Source organism: Oryza sativa, chromosome 2, assembly GCF_034140825.1.
Source record: "Oryza sativa Japonica Group chromosome 2, ASM3414082v1".
Classification (NCBI taxonomy): domain Eukaryota; kingdom Viridiplantae; phylum Streptophyta; class Magnoliopsida; order Poales; family Poaceae; genus Oryza; species Oryza sativa.
In genome coordinates this window covers 29,379,991-29,401,879 of record NC_089036.1, presented here as the reverse complement: position 1 = coordinate 29,401,879, position 21,889 = coordinate 29,379,991, and the positions used below count along the sequence as shown (strand labels likewise).

General features: G+C 41.9%; 2 protein-coding genes across 9 annotated transcripts; one reads left to right on the top strand and one right to left on the bottom strand.

Moving 5' to 3' along the window:
* Positions 1 to 10,960: 10,960 nt before the first annotated feature.
* On the top strand, positions 10,961 to 13,352 carry LOC4330438 (V-type proton ATPase subunit G 1). Of its 8 annotated transcripts, none has more exons than XM_066307046.1 (5): positions 10,961 to 11,070; positions 11,546 to 11,702; positions 11,980 to 12,094; positions 12,793 to 12,870; positions 12,946 to 13,298. In XM_066307046.1, exons 2-5 carry the CDS (start codon positions 11,674 to 11,676, stop codon positions 13,087 to 13,089), a joined length of 366 nt encoding a protein of 121 aa, XP_066163143.1. In that variant the 5' UTR covers positions 10,961 to 11,070; positions 11,546 to 11,673; the 3' UTR covers positions 13,090 to 13,298. The 8 variants fall into 8 exon arrangements, with proteins under 8 accessions (XP_066163143.1, XP_015623268.1, XP_015623266.1 ...); XM_015767782.3 differs by lacking the exon at positions 11,546 to 11,702 and adding an exon at positions 11,230 to 11,322 and having other exon boundaries at positions 12,000 to 12,094; XM_015767780.3 differs by lacking the exon at positions 11,546 to 11,702 and adding an exon at positions 11,230 to 11,322 and having other exon boundaries at positions 11,997 to 12,094.
* Positions 13,353 to 14,312: 960 nt separating this feature from the next.
* Positions 14,313 to 17,897, bottom strand: LOC4330437 (probable tocopherol O-methyltransferase, chloroplastic). The gene is made up of 6 exons (NM_001416840.1): positions 17,383 to 17,897; positions 16,053 to 16,222; positions 15,788 to 15,892; positions 15,092 to 15,295; positions 14,848 to 14,950; positions 14,313 to 14,747 (listed from the first exon to the last, which is right to left on the bottom strand). The coding sequence occupies exons 1-6, from the start codon at positions 17,774 to 17,776 to the stop codon at positions 14,635 to 14,637; spliced, it is 1,089 nt and encodes a 362-aa protein (NP_001403769.1). The 5' UTR covers positions 17,777 to 17,897; the 3' UTR covers positions 14,313 to 14,634.
* Positions 17,898 to 21,889: the final 3,992 nt, after the last annotated feature.

Genomic DNA, 21,889 nt, shown 5'->3' with positions numbered 1-21,889 from the left:
GACCATTTGTATGATTGGGCATGCTGATCCTTTCCCAAGCATATTATTATCGTCAGACATCCAAATTTTGCCATGCACATGATTGATAGCTCTACCTGGTGCTTGACGTTCATATGTACTTTTGGTAAAGGAAATTTGTGTGCTGATTTTTAGCTTTGGTTGTTTAACCCTTGACAAACCACTGCATGATCAGGTCTTTCATTAAGCTTGACTCGAATCAGAGTAGAATTGTGTTTCCCAACTTGGTTCTGTCACTTTCAGAAAAAGAAAAAGACAGTTCTGTCTATTTGCCTGAATGGTTTATTTTTACTGATTCTCCCCTTTTGGATTAAATACAAGTCAACCTGTTCCTATACATCATTTTTAGCCATGTGAGAAAATGCTCTCCTTTGTGAATCATTCAAAGTTAATGCAGGTAACAGTTTCTACACCTCCAAAATTAGAGCAATATTGGCAGATATTAGATCAATGAACACTATAGGCGAGTTGCAAAGTGCATAGTACACTTGTTTGTTTTAAATTCAAATAGAACTGGTTGGATGAAGCTACTAATGAACCCTTTCATGTTTTTATAGGGTTCCATATCATATACTCCGGACTTGGCATCCAATCGTCACCGCCCACGATCTCATGCACCTCACCGCTGCCGCCGCCCGCGATAAGGTTGAGTTTTTACCTCTAACAGATTCTTTCCTGATTTTGTGTTATGATATAATAATTTTAAATGTGACATGGTGTGTGTATGCGATGGATTTCATATGAGAATTAAATAGATTCTTTCACAAAAGAATATCATTTTCTTACTCTGTTAAGCAACCTCAAATAGAAACATTACTGAAATAAATTGACAGATTCGATCCATAGCTAAAATTTCCTTCTCTACTTTTAGTGATCGGGTGTAAACTGTTGGGATTTAGTTCTACAAATGCTATTCTTTTCCCTTTATCTGATCAGCAATGTAAGCCAAACTTATCCATTGAGGTTATGGAGTATGGGATTTGGCTAATCACACAATACAAAGACGTGCCATCTGAATATGTGTTAATTCTCAAGCCAACAACTGATGAAACTCGTGCAACCAAGTTGTAAATCCTTCCATGGATCTGAATCTAGGACTCTAAAAGCTCCCAAGCTTTAAGATTTGAGCTTCCGTGCAGAGGCAGTGGAGGCCGAGGGTGCCGCCATCCACAGCCGACAACGCGACGCCGCTGCCGCCTCAAGAGCTACCACTGCTGAAAGGTACAAGACCCCTTCCCCACCCCTACCCCATCCCTAATATGTCTCCTCTTTCCCGTAAGTATCCCTGCCGTCGATCTTTTGTAAAAACATCATTTATGCTCAATATATTCAATGTAAATTGTGCTAGAAATTGGGAATCCTCGATGAGAATTTCTGTATATCTACACCCATGGCCCATCAGTCCTTATGTTTACAACATTAATATATCACAGTTTTTACCTTTCATGATAAAATATAAGTTATTCAGATTAACTCCTTTTGCAAATAAGATTGTTAACATTTTGATTATCCTGTTCAGGTGAGCCACTTTTTTTCATACTGTATCGGTATTGCTCTACCGCTAATCATTGACTTGATAACTGATTTGTATACTGTATAACTTCTTCTTTTTATTTGCAACCGAGTCCCAACTTTAAAGTTGACAGTGAAATGGATCTGGTTGGGCTTGTATTGTTATAAGTATAAAGGTTATATTATGCTTTGTTATTTGTAGTGATACATTCAATTGATGTATAACATTTCTATATACAGTATGAAACCACAATTATGAATTGGATGAATCTCAGGTTTGTTTATATTTTATCAGCTAGGTATGGATCCAAATGCTTCAGCCAATGGGGGGCGTATTGCCTTCAGAGATGTAACTAATGTTTCTCCAGGTGTTGTAGCATGTATAATATTTTCTACTTTTTGACTGCTCTTTGTATACATATATGAACCACATCTTTTGTTTTTTTCCATTTTGCAATAAAACTACAACAGCTCCAAACACACCTTTTACAACGAATGAACATAAAAGGAGAGAAATTGCTAGAAAGCACACAAATCAACATGAAAAGAAGGCTGAGTATGAGACATGTGTCAATCCTTTTGTGTTTACCACACCTAATCAAGTGTCACAAACCAATATGTTAGACAAACAAAAGAAAGAAGAAAAGAACATAAAGCTATGTGAATGGCGTGCAAGGAGCGCACAGAAGGCCGAGTCAAAATTTGGTGAAGAAGGTGTGACAAATGATGCTATAATGCAAAATTTGACACAGACTGAATTGTTAGTGAAAGAGAAGAAAGATGAAAAGAATAGAAAACTGCGTGAATGGCGAGCAAAGAGGAAGGCTCAGTCTAATTCTGTTGATGGTGGAGGAGCATCAGCCACTGTCATGCAGAATTTGACGCATGCTCAGTTGTTAGCTAAAGAAAAGAGAGAGAAGAGCAGAAAGCAATGTGAATGGCACGAGAAAAGCGCAAAGAGGAAGGCAGAGTCAAACAATGTTCCAGATGAAGTAACATCATACAAAACAATTCATACACCGACCTCTTGCCACTCGCAAGTGACTGAAAGTCAAAAGGTCAATCATTCTAAAATGTTGAGCATAGACAAAAAGAGTGAAAATGAGATGTCGAGTATAGACAAGAGGAGGGAACAGAAGACGAAATATCAGCGTGAATGGCGTGCACGAAAGAAGGCTAAGTTGAACAATGTTGACGGCTGGAGTGCTACATCAAGCACCCCTGCTATTGGTAAGATTAATGCCTTCCGCTAATTTCTCCGTCTTTAATCCAATATTCTGATATTGTTTTGATATCTAAGGTGCTTTCTCCACCATTAATGAAGGATCGCTTTATGGAACAGTATGTTCCACCATTCTAAATGATGCGCAGGTGGCCGACAAGGAGAATCATGATCCAGATGATCCAAATGATTGGTTACACAGAAATGATGTCTACAAACCTCGATTCAATGTAAGAAAAGCTTCAAACCTTGAACAGACAGGAGCCGGTTTAGTCATAGGTGAGAACATTAGATACAAGTATGTGCATTGCTCTCTATTTATAGTGTTAACCAATATTAATCCAAACATATACGTTGTAACCAGATGGAGTTACACAAAGTCAAACTATACAGAAACCAATTGTTCATCATGCCATTCCACAAACCAACTACGTCGAATTCGATAGTGCATTATTCGAGCCTGCAATTGTAGATGGTGTCGTCGATGTTGAGTTCTCAAAAAATCACCTAAACAGTTAATTTATCTTGTCCATTATTAAAAATATATCGTCTCATGCATCATCTATAGGGGGGTTGAGGACGCAAAATGTGTGGACAATGATTTTGAAGGTGTCAGTCAAGTTCTGGAGGATGATGGATACGAGTCATATCGTGTTGATGTTACTGGTGTGATTGGGATTAGTACTGATGACCCACACGATCGTGTGTACCATAAGCTACCAAAGACACACCATGTTTTAAAAAAAGTGCCAGATTGCAAACACTGTCAGGCGATAAGGTTTCAATTTGAGTCTCCTGGGTTTTGTTGTAGGGAGGGAAAGATAAATGTTAAGATTCCAACGGTGCCTGATGAATTAATACGGTTGTTTACCAGCCAAGTGCATAATGATGCAAAGTATTTCAGAAAGCACATACGGTATTTCAACTCCCATTTCTCATTTACGAGCCTTGGAGTGACCCTTGACCAACGAGTCAGCACTGCAGCAGGAACTGGTGTGTATACATTTCGTGTGCACGGTGCGTTGTACCATCGCTTGGATAATTTGGTTCCAGGTTCTCAAGGGCCGTGCCATATGCAGCTCTACTTTTATGATACAGAAGATGCTAATGCACTGGCCCATAGGGTTCGCAGGTCTCCTGACCTTGATATCAACCTTGTTCGGGTCATTTTACGTATTTTGGTGCAGAACCCATATGTGCAGACCTTCAGTAGAGTTGGATCCATGTCCAATCTAGATGACTACATGATTGAGCTCAACACGAATGTAACACCTGACCAACGAAGATATAATGCACCCACCGCCTCGCAGGTTGCCACTATCTGGTTAGAGGGGGATGATCCGATGAAAACTTTTGATAGACATGTCTTGGTACATGCAAAAGGTGATAAGCCTTGTTATATCAAAGCATACCATGGTTGTTATGATCCTTTGGCGTATCCTTTATTTAACCCTAATGGGGAGACTGGGTGGAACCTAAAAATGCCGTACGACGATCCCAACCAGATTCCGTGTGATGTGGAAATGGATGAAACATGTGAAGCATCAACTTTTGGTGATGTACATACCAACGAAGAAAGCACTTTTAATGATCTTCCGGGTACGTTTACTCATGGCTTTTGTCGAATAATTTCTAAACTTTATGTCCTTATGCATTGTTTATGTATATTAATATGTAAGTTTGGACGCAAAGAATGAGGTTGTTGACAATTATCTAGACAATGAAGATGATAATGACGATAGTAGTAAATCTGGCAAAGGGAAAAAGGACAAGTTTGTCACAGCGAGGGAGTACTATTGCTTCAGGCTGCAGGTTAGAAGGGGACTTCTAAACATCATTTGTTCGGAGGATGACTTTTCCAACAATGAGCCGTTGACATGTACATCAAAATCGAGTATATGAGACTCGATTGGTACTCAAAACCTGAGAACCAAAAAAAGATTCGGGCTGAGCTATACCAGGTAAATGGTATAACATATTTCTACAACTATTGATATTGTCTCCCATCTGTGATTCAACATACCAGTTATTTGATCATGGTGTTATTTAATAATTGCAGGGCGTGGTTGACGTGCTTTCTTCTGGAGAGACAAGCGGTTCGGCAGTTGGTAAGAGGATTGTGCTACCTCGATCTTTTCCGGGAGGTGATCGCGACATGCAACGAAGGTTTCTCAATGCGATGGCTCTTGTCCAATGTTTTGGGAGGCCAGATTACTTCATCACAATGACGTGCAACCCATACTGGGATGAGATAACAGAACATCTTGAACCCGGCCAGCAACCTCAAGATCGACCAGACCTTGTCGCAAGAGTTTTCAGGGCTAAGCTGCGAGATGTGTTGGATCTTATTGTGAAGAAAAAATATTTTGGGGAGGTTCAGGCTTACGCGCACGTCACTGAGTTTCAGAAAAGGGGACTACCACATGAACACATCCTGTTGATCATGAAGTCAAGCAGTAAATTGACAACCCCAGATGAGTACGATAAAGTGATTTGCACGGAGATACCAGACAAGGCCAAATACCCTGAGCTACATCGTCTTGTCATCAAGCATATGCTGCATGGACCATGTGGCACACTGAATAGGAATTGTGCTTGTATGGTGGATGGAGAGTATCGCTTCAACTTTCCTCGATAGTTCAATCAAGCAACACAACAAGGGAAGGACTCGTACCCTTTGTACAGGAGAAGAGATGATGGATGGCGTGTCAAGATTAGAGGTGCAGTGTTAGACAATAGGTGGGTGGTCCCATATAATCCAGGACTGCTTATGCGGTATAATTGTCACATCAATGTTGAGGCTTGTGCAAGCATCAAATCTGTGAAGTACCTCTATAAGTATGTGTATAAAGGACACGACTGTGCATCTTTCTCGGTTGATCCATCTGGGGAAATAAATGAGATACAACAGTACAGAAATGCTAGATACGTGACACCACCAGAGGCTATACATAGGATGCTTGGTTTTCCACTGTTCGGTATCTATCCAGCTGTTCTGCAGCTCCAACTTCATATTCCTAACATGCAGTATGTCACGTATAATGAGGGTGGTAATCTTGAGGATGTTGTTAATCTTCCATCTTCTACCAGGACAACTCTTACGGAGTATTTCAAAATCAATCAAGTAGACCCGGAAGCAAGGAAACTGCTATAAAAGGAGTTCCCTGAACACTACCGTTGGATAACCGGACAGAATGTGTGGCAAAAAAGGAAAACAAAGAGAGGCCAAGTTAGACGGGTTGTGTACGCTCACCCTGCAGAGGGGGAGAGATACTACTTGAGAGTGCTTCTCAACCACGTGCGAGGTGCAACCTCATTTGAAGATTTGAGGACAGTGTCAGGTACAACGTACTCTACCTTTAGAGAGGCATGCGAGAAGAGAGGGCTTGTGGAGACGGATAAGTCACATGACGATTGTTTGAACGAGGCATTCACTTTCCAAATGCCATCTGCTCTGCGTCGGTTATTTGCAACCATACTGGTATTTTGCGAAGTCACTGATATCCGTGCACTATGGGACAATCACAAGGCTGCAATGTCTGAAGATTACAGCCGAGGGAACACTAACCCTGCAGCAGTAGAGCAGATGGTGCTACGAGACATACGTGATTTGCTTCATTCCATGGGGAAGGATATCACGGAGTATGGTCTTCCCGAGGTCATTGATATAGGTATTTTTTTTCTTATACTATCACGTCTTTTTCTTATTAGTTTACATTTGCACCACCCACCAATAGTTTCATGATGCATATATTTGTTTTCACTAATCAGGTGAATGTTGCAACGACGTAATGACAAGAGATTATAGACGAACTTAACGTGCCAGTGGACCAAGACCATTTAGACATATACACATCCCTTAATGATGAGCAGCGTGCAGGATTTAATGAGATCATTGATCATGTAACTAATAAGAAGAGCCAGGTATTTTTTATCGACGGCCCAGGTGGCACTGGCAAAACATTTCTGTACAAGGCGCTTCTTGCTAGAGTGTGGTCCGAGGGATTAATAGCCATTGCAACTGCGACGTCTCGTACAGCAGCGTCGATTTTGCCTGGAGGACGTACCGCGCACTCGAGATTCAAAATCCCTATTAAGATTTCTCACAATAGCATGTGCAACTTCATGAAGCAAAGTGGCACCGCGGAATTGCTTCACATGGCGTCCTTAATTATTTGGGATGAAGCTACAATGACGAAGCGTCAAGCCGTAGAGACACTTGATAGGTCTCTTCAAGACATTATGGGTTGTTCATTGCCATTTGGAGGAAAGGTTATTGTTTTTGGCGATGATTTCAGACAGTTACTTCCCGTGGTTACACGTGGGATAAGGGCCCAGATAACTGATGCAACATTGCAGAGATCATATTTATGGGAAAATATTAGGAAGATCAGATTGTCGCGTAACATGAGGGCTCAATCTGATCCATGGTTTTCGAAATATCTCCTTAGAATTGGAAATGGCACTGAAAACACTATCAGAGATGATTACGTTCACTTACCTGATGAAATTGTGATTGCTTACGGGAATAGCGAGGATTCAGTACACGAATTGATTAATCATGTGTTTCACTCACTTGATGATGAAAAGAATGCAAGCTCTGCATCTTATATGAGCACACGTGCTATTCTATCCACTAAAAATGATTACGTGGACAAGCTGAATGCGAATATGATTAACAGATTTCCAGGGCAGGCCAAGGTTTATCACAGCTTTGACTCTGTTGATGATGACCCTCACAACAGTTATCCTCTGGACTACCTTAACTCTATTACTCCAAATGGTCTGCCACCACACGAGCTAATAGTAAAAATCAATTATCCCGTGATTCTTCTTCGCAACCTTGATCCAAATAATGGATTGTGTAATGGTACTAGACTAATGGTTAGAGCTTTTCAAGATAATGCAATTGATGCTGAGATTGTTGGTGGACAACATGCCAGCAAAAGGGTGTTCATCCCACGAATCCCTTTGTCTTGCTCCGACGATATATCTCTACCTTTCAAATTCAAGAGGAAGCAATTCCCAATACGTCTCAGTTTCGCAATGACCATTAACAAATCACAAGGACAAACCATCCCAAATGTTGGGATCTATCTTCTAGAGCCCGTGTTTTCACATGGTCAGCTATATGTCGCATTGTCAAGGGGTGTGTCAAGGCTAACAACAAGGATTTTGGCAAAGCCAAAGAAAGAAATTGATTCAACAGGGAAGAGCACTAGAAATATCGTGTATAAAGACGTTCTTGACTAGTGAGCAAAGGTAGGTTCGCATGATCTAAATTAATTCAAAAAAATATTGAATATAGTAAATTGCTCATCGAATGTTACTCACCATCGTCCTCTTGTTTTGTACAGCACACCATCACCTTTTATATGGAATGTCGTGTGATTATCTTCTACATACTATCTCACACTAGATGTGTCAGTTTGCACCAGGCTGTCATTTGAGATTGTAATTATGGTCTGTATTATATTAAGGGATACATATGCTTACAAAATTGTTCTGGATTATTTTTTTTATCATGGTTCATCCATACAACTTAAATGGATAATGCACCGTAGACAGCCCACACCACCGCCATCGCCATCGCCATCGCCATCGCCATCCACAGCATACAGCCCGCACCACTGCAATCACCATCACCATCGCCGCCGCCTCCGCTTGCTCTGCTGTTTTTGGGGGAAAAGACAGAGAGGGAGAATAGGGCTGACGAGTGGGCCCTACGCTTTTTAGTTTTTCTCCTATGACTTACATGTGGGCCTCATCTTGTAAAGTTTTATTGTGCCCACGCAATATCATAGTACTGCACTTTACATAAAATATATTTTATGTATGATATGAATTGAATTAAAGTTCAAATGCATAGATCATGTAAAAATATTTTTTTGCTAACATGAAATTCTAAAAATTATTTAAGACAGATAGAATAAAATCGTAGCGTTTAGCACGAGCATATTACTAGTATTTAAAAGAATGCCATAATTCAATCCTGATGGATTTAGTCCTACCCCTATGACAAGATTACAAGTGGCACTAACAACCAGTAGAGAAAAAAAATACAGTTTTCTTTAAGGCCCATTTAGAATTCAAGAAAAATATATACTCCCTCCGTTTTTTAATAGATGACGCCGTTGATTTTTTCTCACGTGTTTGACCATTCGTCTTATTCAAAAAATTTATGCAAATGTATAAGATATAAATCACACTTAAAATACTATAAGTGATAAAACAACTCATAACAAAATAAATTATAATTACGTAAATTTTTTGAATAAAACGAATGGTCAAACATGTAAGAAAAAATCAACGGCGTCATCTATTAAAAAATGGAGGTAGTATTTTCATGCAAGAATGAAACCGTGTTTTGTAAATCCAAATGGAACTAGCAACAGTTTGCACGTTTGCGTCCAGACTCCAGAGGGCCTATTGCCCTGCTAAATTGCAATTGGAAAAAGTACACCGAAGGTCCCTCAACTTGTCATCGAGTTACAAAATCGTCCTTAACCACAAAACCAGATACAACGTGTCCCTCAACTTACAAAAACCAGTGCAAACTAAGTCTCTCGACGGTTTTGACTTCGATTTTATCTGCCGTGGCAGTTGACTCAGCGTGGGACCCACGTGGGTCCCACATGTCTGCATCTTCTTCCCCTCTCCTCTTCACCTCTTTCTCTCTCTGTCCTCTCTCCACGGGCAATTGGCAGAGAGAAGATGGGCGCGGGTGGCGGCTGGCGAGGGAGGAGCTGCCACCGGCGGCGGCGGCGGCGTCACCGAGCTCGGGCGTCACCGGATGCCGACCACGCTACCGTGCTCGGCTCATCACCAGCCCACGGAGCGCCACATCCATCCGCATGTCGTCGTCGTCGCCGTCACCACATCCATCGCATCCATCTCTCTCTCTCTAGCCACCATTGTCCTTGTCACTGCAGCGGGACAACGCCACTCGTCGGCCACCGCCCGCACTCGTCTCGCTCTCCGGAAACGCAATCTCCATGTCGTCGGTGAGGGCGGCGCCGCCTCACCTCGCTCTCCGCCTCACCGACAAACGGACACCGCGGAAACTCATCACCAACAACCTTCCAGTCAATGCTGTTTGAGGGGAGATTCAGAGAATCGGAAGCAGTTCAATCCCAAAAGCAATTTCATTGTTCCTAAATCCTAATCCCTTCGCTTGTCGCCGATGAGCGCGGCGACGGAGAAGGGGCGGCTGGACGGCGAGGAGGATTCACCGCGCGCGGAGGCGTTCCTGGAGATCCTCGCCGGGTCCAGTCGGGGGATGCGGAAGCGGAGGTCGCGGAGCAGGTGCTCAGGTCCCGCGTCTGCTACTCCCGTCCCAAGTCCGCCGTCCGCTTCTTCGTCTGGTCGGGGCGGTCGGTGAATCACACCGGCTACGCCTGGAACCTCCTCGTCGACATCCTCGGCAAGGCCGGCATGGAGTAGCCCATGTGGGACGCCGTCCGCCGTCCGCACCATGAACAAGGAGGGCAGCGGCCTCGTCACCGTCGCCACCTTCGCCTCCATCTTCTCCTCCTAATGCGCCAGCGGCAACCACAGGAAAGCCGTCGAGGCCTTCAATGTCATGGGGAAGTACGGCGTGGAGCTGGACGCCGTCGCCCTCAACTCCCTTCTCTCTGTCATGTGCCGCGGGGACGACCGCGCGCAGGCGGCACAGGACCTGTTCGAGCACACCTGCCGCTCCTACCACCCGTGGGCCTCCTCCTCTGCCGTCTCGCTTCGCCGACCTCCTCCCCACCAGCCGGCCTGCCACGCCCAGCCCCTCCCCTGCCAACCGTCGGCCGCGGCCCGTCGCACCAGCCTGCCGAGCCCGCTGCGCCGGCCTGCCGCGCCCAGCCTGCCGATTGCCGCCTGTGGAGAGGGAAGGAGAGAGAGAGGAAGAGAGATGGAGGGGTGGGGAAGAAGAGGCTGACGCGTGGGGCCCATGTGGGTCCCACGCTGAGTCAGCTGCCACGTCGGACAAAACCGGGTTCGAAACCGCCGAGGGATTTGCACTGGTTTTATAGGTTGAGGGACGCGTTGTATCCGGTTTTGTGGTTCAAGGATGATTTTGTACCTCCATGACAAGTTGAGGGACCTTCGGTGTACTTTTTCCATTACAGTTTGGGTTGAACATGTTGGGCCTTGCCGCTTACGGCCCAATTTTATGTGTCCAATCATAACCCGATTTCGTTGTCAATCTGTGCCTTCACGGCTTCTCAGACTTCTCTCCTCTATCGCTAGCCACAGATCCGCTCCTGGCTCCTGCAAGGCTGCAACCTGCAACCCCAACACCCCTTCGAGAATCGTCGTGCGCGCAGGTATGATCCCCTCTCGCCTGCGCATACCAGGTCCCTCGCTCGATCCAATCTTCGGTTGATTGAAGCGAATCTGGAGGCTTTGCCTCTCTAGTAGGTTTTTTTTTCCTGATTATTTCCACTCACATTTGCTTGCGCATCTCAAACACTATTGTGGAGAAGTGGGGAGGTGGTGAAAACTGGCAATGGGATCGTTGTGGGCCGGATCAGGGATGAATCTTGGGGGATTATTGCCTTCTGCTCGCCGCTATAGACGTATGCTTGTTTAGTTTTAGTATTCTGACTCTTTTCGGCTGATCGTATCATCATAAAAGCTCTTGGTCCACTCTGTGGTTTGATTTTGTGCAAGAAGAAATATAATATCGCATGATTATATTCTGTGATCGTAGATTGGGATAGAGAGCAGATGTTATTTTGTGCACGCACACTTTTAAAATCCTCTGATATGGTTAACTAATTCCGTGACCTCTTCATTCAGCAAACCTGTACATGGGTAAACAAGCATAACTGAATTACAGGCAAGCCGGTAGCTTGGAAAGAACCCTCTTACTCCCAGTAAAAACAATAGGAGGCCCACTACTGCTATTTTCTTTATTGTGCTTCTGAATGCAAAGTAGCACAAGTAGGGATATTAGGTATGGGAGAGAAAGTCCTTTTGTTTTGTTGTTATCCTCGTTATTGTAACTGTTATCCGGTGCCAAATTAGCACCTGTTATTGTAACTAAAAGTCAGTGGCTTTTATTAGAAGATAACATCTTCCATTTTTTATTTATACCTCTTAAAATGTATCTTGTGAATGCTCGAATTCTGGCATATGTTATGCAATCACATTCATTTGTGTTCTGTTCATTTAGGACTTGTTATATTCCACTCGGCTTTCACTATGTGTTATTTTGTCTAATAATAAAATAGTTCCTCACACCATGTAGCAGAAGGAAGATGGATGCTAACAGACGCCAAGGTGGAATTCAGCAATTATTGGCTGCAGAGCAAGAAGCTCAACAGATTGTTAATGCTGCTAGGAGCGGTAATTGTTCCACAAATATTCATTAAGAATAACGCGGAAATTGATGGGGGGGAATTGCTTATGTTGTACGAAATATGTGCAATGATTGCTTCGATATACCTACAACAAGATTTTGCTCGTATATTTCTTTGTTGATGTCTTTATAGGGTAATTTTGAATCATCCTGTTTGTTGAATAAGTTCCATTGTACCAACATTAAGCAAATCAACAGTGGGAAAATTCCATGTTCAGCAGAATGAAAACATGCTTTCTGGAATTTAAAACATGTTCAACAGTGGGAATTAGAGATGGCCTCATGTTTTCTGTTAGTTCCTCGAAAATTGAGTGAAAAACATGCTTTCTTGTTACTATTCTTCTGTACCTTAACTAAGGTAAAGTACCTGTCTGATTCCTTTGATATCTTTTTAGCATGTAATTATCATGGTATTTTGTTCATATAGTTGGACATCGAATATATCACATATATTTTGGAAATAACACCTGAATGGAAATGTATAAAAAAAGTGGTATGTTACCCTGAATTGTGCCCTTTGACAGCTTTTGTAGAATGCGATGGCCTTGTATGATCGTTTACAGAAACCATGTTCTATCTTTTGCTTCTAAGCACGCAATACAAACATGTTACTCCTACTCATTTTTTATTCAACATCTAGAGATCTGACTTGGGTTTGAAACTGAATACCTTTCCTATTCGTCAGGCAAAAGAGGAGGCTGAGAGAGAAATAGCTGAGTACCGTGCTCAGATGGAAGCTGAGTTCCAGAGGAAGGTTGCGGAGGTATGCATCTTTCAATCTTGTATAGTTCGTGGAATTAGAAGAGCTATTGCCGCTAACCTTCCTGTTTCTTTCCAGAGTAGCGGTGATTCTGGTGCAAACGTAAAACGGCTTGAGCAAGAAACTGACACGAAAATTGCGCAACTGAAGGAGCAGGCTGCAAATGTCTCCCCTGAAGTGATCCAGATGCTTCTTAGGCATGTAACCACCGTGAAGAACTGATAAAAGTTGGACGTCCTGCCGACAAATTAAGCAGAGATTGGGCTCAAATTGTGTGCTACCTTTTTGTTAATTCCAAGATGGATTACAAATTTACGGATGTCAGCTATAGCCACGAACCCTGTTCTTAGTCATACAATACCAATAAGCCGCAGCAGATTTATTGGTGAACACGAGGGATGATTATACAATAAGCATTCTTGTTGATGTGATTTGGCGAGCCTTTGTTGAGCTGCTGGAGAGAAAGTGAATGATCCTGTGTGAAACTGACAGTTCTAGCTCTACCTGACTACCTTATCGTTTCCTGCCATTCTCTCGTCAGAGACCAAGCTTTCTTCGCAACGTCGTTGATTTCTTAACCAGGGCCCTGTCATTTTCGTACCAGATGGAGCCGTTCTTTTGCTTGGCTATTTTTGTGAATTATGGAGCGGGCAAGTGGGTCATCCTGAAGGACGACGAGAGTGAGACGGCAACATCGATGGACGCCGATTGCCGACGTCTCCGTGACCGGAGCACCACGCGGCGCGCGGCAGACCGTCGGTTGCCCGACTGTGCTGGTGCCTGCCCGTGCCGTGCCAGCTTTGGTTCACCGTGCGGCGCGGGTGGCGTGGTGAGCGCGCCGCGCCATCGGAGAAGGATGGCGGTTCGGCGTCGAGCTGACATAGTGACGCTGCTGCACTGCTAGTGCGCCTTTGGAGCGCAAAATTTTAAAAACACAGTGATAAAAAAAACATAGAAATAAGATGCCACGCTCTATAAAATCCTACAGAAATTTAAAATACATGAATACTATAGAGTAGTTGCCTTTGGATGATTAGTAGCAAGTAAACACAGAAATTTCAAAGGAGAGAAACTATAGAGATAGGGAGCGAGTGCATTAGACTTCTCAAAGGGAGAGAGATAGGGAGAGAGTGCATTAGATTTCTCAAAGGGAAATAAAAACATGAGTTTGAGCTCATGTTTATTTTCCTATGAAATTGGGAGGCATAGGATTTATAGCGATCCTGTTATGTTCCAAAGGGGCTTGTAGAAATTTTATCAAGGATTTGAGTCCTCCAAAATTCCCATGAAAATCCTTCAATCTAAATAAGCCCTCGGTTGAGCCCGGCTGTGCTTTTTATCTACTCCATTTTTCTTCGAAATTGATTTATTATGTTATTTTATCATTTGAAACTGTTTTTCTTAACGAGCTAATGAGCCGAGCCCAGACAGAGTGAAACTAACTTCCATCCAAAGTAAAATAGTTTTAGTTTTAAGAAGAAAACTAGGTCAATCAAAGCAATCTTGCACCGAGGGAGCTAAATGAGCTTTTTAGCCACCTCTAGCTGACGAGTTGGTCTGAAGATCTAAGAATTTCTTGACGTATTTGGAGTGCACATTCATGGATATTTTTTTTTTAAGTCTGACGAGTACAAAATCAATGACGTGGTAACAGTGCACTGGCTGTTCCCCAAATCAACAAATCGCCATCAGTAGGTGCTAACTCGTCAGAATTTGCATTATTCGTGATGGAGAAGATAGCAGGAGCGTAATTTCACTACTAGGGTACTACTGCGTTGTTTCGGGCTTGCGACAGGTGATGATGGTGAATTTGATGAGCCCTTTCTTGTATCCTTCGATCATCAGAGGCATCACCATTGCACCTCTTATCGTCTTCCACCCTTCAAATTAAGACGAAGCCAACACAAATTAGTTCAGTTTTGTCCAACATCTGTTTGCCGATAATCATAAGTGGAGGAAAGGAAGATGGCAAGATCATACCACTTCTTAGCAGAGAAGTTAAACCTTTCCATGTCAATGCTGATTTTATAACCGCAGGCCAGAATGGGGCGACGTTCTCTGACCAATCAGCTGTCCTTATATCCTGGCACATTTCACATGTCACACACATGCAAGAATCTCTTGCGAGAATGCAAATCGGCATGGTACGCAAGTTGATGTGCAAACCATATCAAGTTGTAACTTAAATTCACTTACGAGTTCAGAGCATGAAAAGTTTTTTTACCTCAAGAGACAGTGACTCGGCAATTTTGACATAATCAGAAGGAGAGCACCAGTCTGGGAGATAATATGCATCGCATATCCTTTTCAGGAGATTCAGCTCATCAGGTTTCAGGGACTCTTCGGATGGCTCGAGGTTCCTATGGCACCAGGTCACAATGATTATTCTCGCCCCAGGAGCTGCGACGCGTGCCAGCTCGCTTACAAACTGTAAAAGACTCAGGTAAGAACTCTTAGCTAAAAAAAGAGAGTGAAAAGATCCAAAAACTATTCAGTAACATCCAATACAGACTCCTCTCAAGATGAGTTGATTGACATCTGATTTTAATAAATAGCAGAATTGTTTCATTAATATCCTCTCGTTTTTCTACATTTTCGCAACCCGGCAAATTAAAATCGACAGATGCGATTGCTCAACCAAGATTCCAACCGATGCATGGTAACCCATGCCACCGTAACCTGATGGCTAGATTTGAAACGTTCTCCGATCCAAGATATTTCTTCCGTTTCATATTATAAAACTTTCTAGTATTACCCATATTCATATATATGTTAATGAATCTAAACATATATGTGTGCCTAGATTCATTAACATCTATATGAACGTGGCAATGCTAGAAAGTCTTATAACCTGAAACGGAGGGATTACATTTTCCCATTTTCTTTTTTTCTGTAAGGATAAAAAAGAGGAGTATCTTACCTGCCGTTTGTCTGGCATGTGCTCGCCACTCTCCATGGACCAGACAAGATCAAACTGCCCATCAGGAAAAGGCTGCTCCAATGCATCACCAACTTGAAAGGAGACCTGCTTAAACAGATTGTCGTCACACCAGCAGTGAGTAATCAGAGCTTAAACCCTCTGATATTGTCAAATGTAACTATGACTAGCTACAGCGAGATTAAATCCCGATACGAATAAACAGTAGAATTTTTTTTAGAACAGAATAAACAGTAGTAATACGCACCTTGTCTGATAACCCTTGCTCTGCCGCGAGGGCATTTCCTCTTTCAGCCTGCACCGGACTCAACGTGATGCCGTAGCATTGCGCTCCGTATTTGTTCGCCAAGTATCTTGAGCTACCACCAATGCCACAGCCAACATCAACTACACTTTTGGGTTTCTTCTCCGCATCATCTGCAGGCATCAAGCACAATTATCAGCTAGAGCAAATTAATTGAACCATGTACGTACTCCAAGGGTAAACTACGGCTGAATTCAGGCAACAATTTTGGTCTTTTTCGTATTCTTTGCAGTACTAATACCACAATCGCCGGTTCGCCACGGATTTTGTTTTTTGAGCTTCTTTTCTCCAAATTTTTGCCAAAGGTTTTTGCTCCACTCTTATTAAAATACGATTTCTCAAAAAAAAAAAAACTTCTACTGCATTGTTAGATTACTTACTCTAAATTATGTGTAAAGTTTATTTCTTAAAATATTGATTTATCGTGTTAATCAACTAAATAATCCGTGCAAAACATGTTTCAAACAGAAAAGCTAACGAACTTAAGGGCCCCTTTGATTTGTAGGAAAAATGTAGAAATTTTAGAGGATTTCAATCCTATGGAAAAAAAAATCATATGAAGGTCTTTGAAACAAAGGATTGAATCATATACAATCCTTTAAAATTCCTATGGAATGGGTAATCCTATGCACATTTTGGAGGAAAGTTAGCAAGAAGTCTAACCTCTTGGAACATTTCCTGAGTCTATCTCTCTCATATGATTCCTACATTTTTCTCGTGGTCCAATCAAACGGTCATTCCTGTATTTTTCCTGTGTTTTGCAATCCTCTGTTTTACAATTGTATTCCTGTTAGAATCCTGTGCTTTTCTTATTCCTTTGTTTTTTTATTTCTATGATTTAAAAGGGCCCTAAATGCTCAAACGGTCTACCGTGTGAGATAGGACTGCAAAACCCCTGTTGGGAATAGTGCGTGCCAAAACTGTCACAGGTCCACACCTTTCGTAGTACGAGTACCAAGTGAATGAATGAATGGAACAAAATAGTGGTACTGTACAAAATTAAACCCACACCAATCAAGATGGTGAGTTTATCGTCTCCAAAAAGAAAAAGAAAAAGAAAACCCCCTGAATATCTCATGATTTTGCCGTACGTGCTGGAGCCGTGAGGCGAGCAGGGGTTAGGTAGGCAGAAACAACTGTTAAGCAGCAGAAAAATGGCCGGGATTCTCTATGGCCAGCGGCTTGCAGCCAAACAGAAAAGCTGGATGGGCTCAGCCGCGCAGCCAGGCAAGCGTAGATTCCGGGGGGGCGGAGTGGGGCGGGCAATACGTACCGGGGACGGCGGCGAAGGCGAGGGATTCCTCGATCATGCGGATCTGGGCGCGGCGGTGGTCGGACATGGAGGCGGCCTCGCCGGCGTCGTAGAAGCCGTGGTGCATGTGCTCGCCCCAGATGCTCTCCCACACGCCGGACGACTCGTCGTAGAGCCCCGCGATGCCCTCCTTCAGCCCCGGGGGAGCTGCCGCCGCCGTCGACGACGAGGACAACGTCGGTGCCATCGCGCGCACGGCGAGTTTCGTCCTCCGGCTGCTGCGGCGGCGGCGGCGGTGGTGGTGGAGGCAGAGGCCGGCGCGAGGGGAAGCCGAGGCGCAGAGATGACGGCTCGTGCAGCGGAGCAGTGGATGCAGCGGTGCCAGTGCGCCCGTGGCCGCGGCGGCGTGGGCCATTTTGTAGCGCTCTGGCGTCTGAGGCCTTGACGTTTTCTTTTCTTTTTATTCGCTCGCAGCCAAGCCCCGGCACGAGCGCGCGACGGCGCAAGGATGGTAGAGGCCAGACTGCCAAGTGCGGGGTAAGTCGACTGAGAGCGGATTGGAACATAAGTAGTAATTGTATTACTAGTATATTTTTCTGTTTATTTTGAGATGGAGATATTAATATTTAATAAATTAGATATTTTTATTGGTACGTGAAATAGGTAAAAGATAGGATTATTTTGAGACGAATGAGGCACTGCACTGCACAGTGCTATAGCACTCTGTGTTTAGGGAGGATTGTAGAGGGCTGTAAGTACGGGGTAAATCTACTGAGAGCGGATTAGAAGAGAAATAATTGTATTACTAGTATATTCTTCTGTTCACTTTGAGACGAAGAGATTAGCATTTAATAAATTAGAGATTTTTATTGGTACGTGTGAAATAGGTAAAAGATAAGATTATTTTAAGATGGATGAAGCACGACACAGTGCGTTTAGAGAACACGCGACACCACACCAAAATAAACCAACATCATACTAGAATGTGATGATGATAGTATAAGTCTATACCATTTTAAAAGAGAGCAATGGTAGGGGCATTGAATTTGCCAGCACTACCCCCTTCGTGACGTATGGGTTCATAGGTTTGACACCCCTTAAATAAGCTCTTTTAGTTGACTCGAAGTTTATGCCTATCAATACATTGATCGTATTGTGTCATTAAATCTTAACACCAGGTAGGCATTATATGCCAAATGGATTTATTGTGCTAAAAACTTGTAAATTTTACCTTTTTTCTTTTATAATATCCATTACAACGCATTGATATTGTGCTAGTTATCTTAAAATAAGTTCACTTATATCCCTTTAACTAGTATTTGCTATGTAAATCGAGAAGTTTTATCCATTCAGTACTTTTTACTAACCTTCTCGTACTATTTTCTTATTATTAAAACTAGCATGATGGCCCGTGCAGATTGCGCGGCTAGCATCATTATATTTTCTCTCATATAATAGCATATATGTTTTCTCATTATATTATTCAAATATATTAAAATGACATTGTCGAGGAGTAATCCTCTCTATCGGGAGATCGTGAGATCCCCTTTTGTGAGTTCGGCTAGGGAAAAGGGCTCGCCTCTAGAGATCGCGTATCCGCCCTAAGTCTTGCTAGTCGCGTATGGGCAAGAGAATTATACAGGTTCGGGCCGCGATGGAGCGTAATACCCTACTTCTGTGTGTGGGATTTAAGGTTGAGAGTTACAAGGGTTCCTAAACTCCGGAGAGCGTTCTCGCTTCTCTTCTCCTAGAGCTCAGGCTTCCTGAGAGTCGTCGTCTTTCTCGGTGGGTAAGGTCCTCCTTTTATAGCTCAAGGGGAAACCACATGCACCGCCTCTACCTACTCTTCTACAGGGTGGGGACCCACCCTACCTTGACCAGATCACAATTCGTGCCTTCGCCCGGAAGCCAAGCCACCGCTCGTCCTTAAGCGGGACCCATCGTCGCCCCCTGCCTGACACGGGGGACAGCCCTGTCATTCCCTCATAAATGGGTGAAGACTTGTGGTGGACGTCCTTCTCGTGGAGGGAGCTCCGAATCACGCTCCGATGGGACGGGTCATACCTACCTCCACTCCGCCGGGGACAGAGGCGACGTGGGGGCACGGCCGCCCGTCCAGTCAGACGTGACCGGCGATAGGCCGGTCACAGACCGGTCACTCCTGACTGATGTGCGTCAGTCGGGCGGCACCTCATGTCTGCCCCTACCGCATTTAATGCGGCGAGGGGCAGTTGGGGCGCCGCGCGCATTGATAGCGGTTCAGCCTGGGTCCCCTCCCCGCTTGCTGTCCCCGCCACATGGCAGCTGGACGGGGGCCTCGGGGCAAGGCGGCGCGAGGGCCCGAGGGGCATGACGTGGCACCCCGAGGCCTCTCGGCCGCGTCTGTGATTCATGAGGTGCGGGGGTAGGGCCAATCTGTAGGGCCACGCGGCAGGATGGGAAGGTAAATTCCCCTCACTTCACATACCCCCGGGCCCATATCTCCGACACACATCATAATTTTAAATTTTGCAATAACTTTACGAAATTACAAATGTGTAATATTCATATTGTATTTTATATACGTGTTAGTTATTAGTTATTTTTAATATCAAATTTTAGTTATTTGTAAATTATATATATTCCTATATGGACTCTAGACTCGTCTTTTAATATTTCTTTTTTTAATTCCGAATTTTCTGTAAATTGTATTTCTATATATACTCTAGGCTCTTTTTTCAATATTATTTATTTTTATTTCTGAATTTTTATTATTTCTAATTGTATTTCTATGTGAACTCTAAACTCATCTTTCAATATTCTTTAATTTTTAATTTCGAATTTCAGTTACTTCTAAATTGTATTCCTATATTGACTTTGGGTGTGTTCGCATGTCATGGTTTAGAACCCATCTCCCCGCACGGAAAATGGAACGGTCCATTAGCGCATGATTAATTAAGTATTAACAATTTTTTTAAAAAAATGGATTAATTTGATTTTTTTTAAACAACTTTCGTTTAGTTTGAAAAACACACCGTTTAGTTTGAAAAACGTGCGCGCGGAATATGAGGGAGAGGGGTTGGGAACATGGAGCAAAGAACACAGCCTTTAAACTCTTCTTCCCATGTTTTTTTTAATTTCGAATTTTAGTTATTTGTAAATTGTATTTTTATATGGACTGAAAACTCTACTTTTAATTTTATTATGTTTATTGTGAATTTTAGTTAGTTTTAAATTTCTACATGGACTCTATACTCTACTTCTGATATTCCTTATTTTTTAATTCTGAATTTCTATTTTTTTTCTTAATTATATTTCTATATGGACTCTATACTCTACTTCTGATATTCCTTATTTTTAATTCCGAATTTCTGTTATTTCCTAATTATATTTCTATATGGAATCTGGTCTCCTCTTCTAATATTTCTTATTTTTTAATTCTGAATTTCAATTGTTTCTAAATTGTATTTCTATATGGACACTAGTCTCCTCTTCTAATATTTCTTATTTCTTAATTTCGAATTTCAGCTATTTCTAAATTGTATTTCTATATGTACTCTACTTTTTCTTTTTCTCCGATTAATGAGAGAATTTCTAGGCCATGAGAGCGAACATGGATGCTCCTTTTTCTATTCCTTTAATAATATAACTAGCATGATAGTCCGCGCAGATTACGCGGCTAGCATCATTATATTCTTTCTCAAATAATAGAATATATGTTTTCTCATTATATTATTCAAATATATTAAAATGACAACACAATTTTAAATTTTGCAATAACTTTACAAGACTACTAATGTGTAGTATTCATATTGTATTTTATATACGTGTTAGTTATTAATTATTTTTAATATCAAATTTTATTTATTTGTAAATTATATATATTCCTATATGGACTCTAGACTCGTCTTTTAATATTCTTTTTTATTTAATTCTGAATTTTATGTAAATTGTATTTCTATATAGACTCTATGCTCTTCTTCCTATATTATTTATTTTTATTTCTGAATTTTTATTATTTCTAATTGTATTTCTACGTGGACTCTAAACTCATCTTTCAATATTCTTTAATTTTAAATTTCGAATTTCAGTTACTTCTAAATTGTATTCCTATATTGACTTTAAACTCTTCTTCCCATGTTTTTCTTAATTAGTTATTTGTAAATTGTATTTTTATACGGACTCTAAACTCTACTTTTAATTTTATTATGTTTATTTCAAATTTTAATTAGTTTTAAAAATCCTATATGGACTCTATAATCTACTTCCAATATTCCTTATTTTTTAATTCCGAATTTCTATTTTTTTTTCTTAATTGTATTTATATATGAACTCTATACTCTACTTCTAATATTCCTTATTTTTAATTCCATATTTTTATTATTTCCTAATTGTATTTCTATATGGACTCTATACTCTACTTCTAATATTGCTTATTTTTAATACCGAATTTTAGTTATTTTCTAATTGTATTTCTATATGTACTCTATACTCTACTTCTAATATTTCTTATTTTTAATTTCGAATTTCAGTTATTTCCTAATTGTAT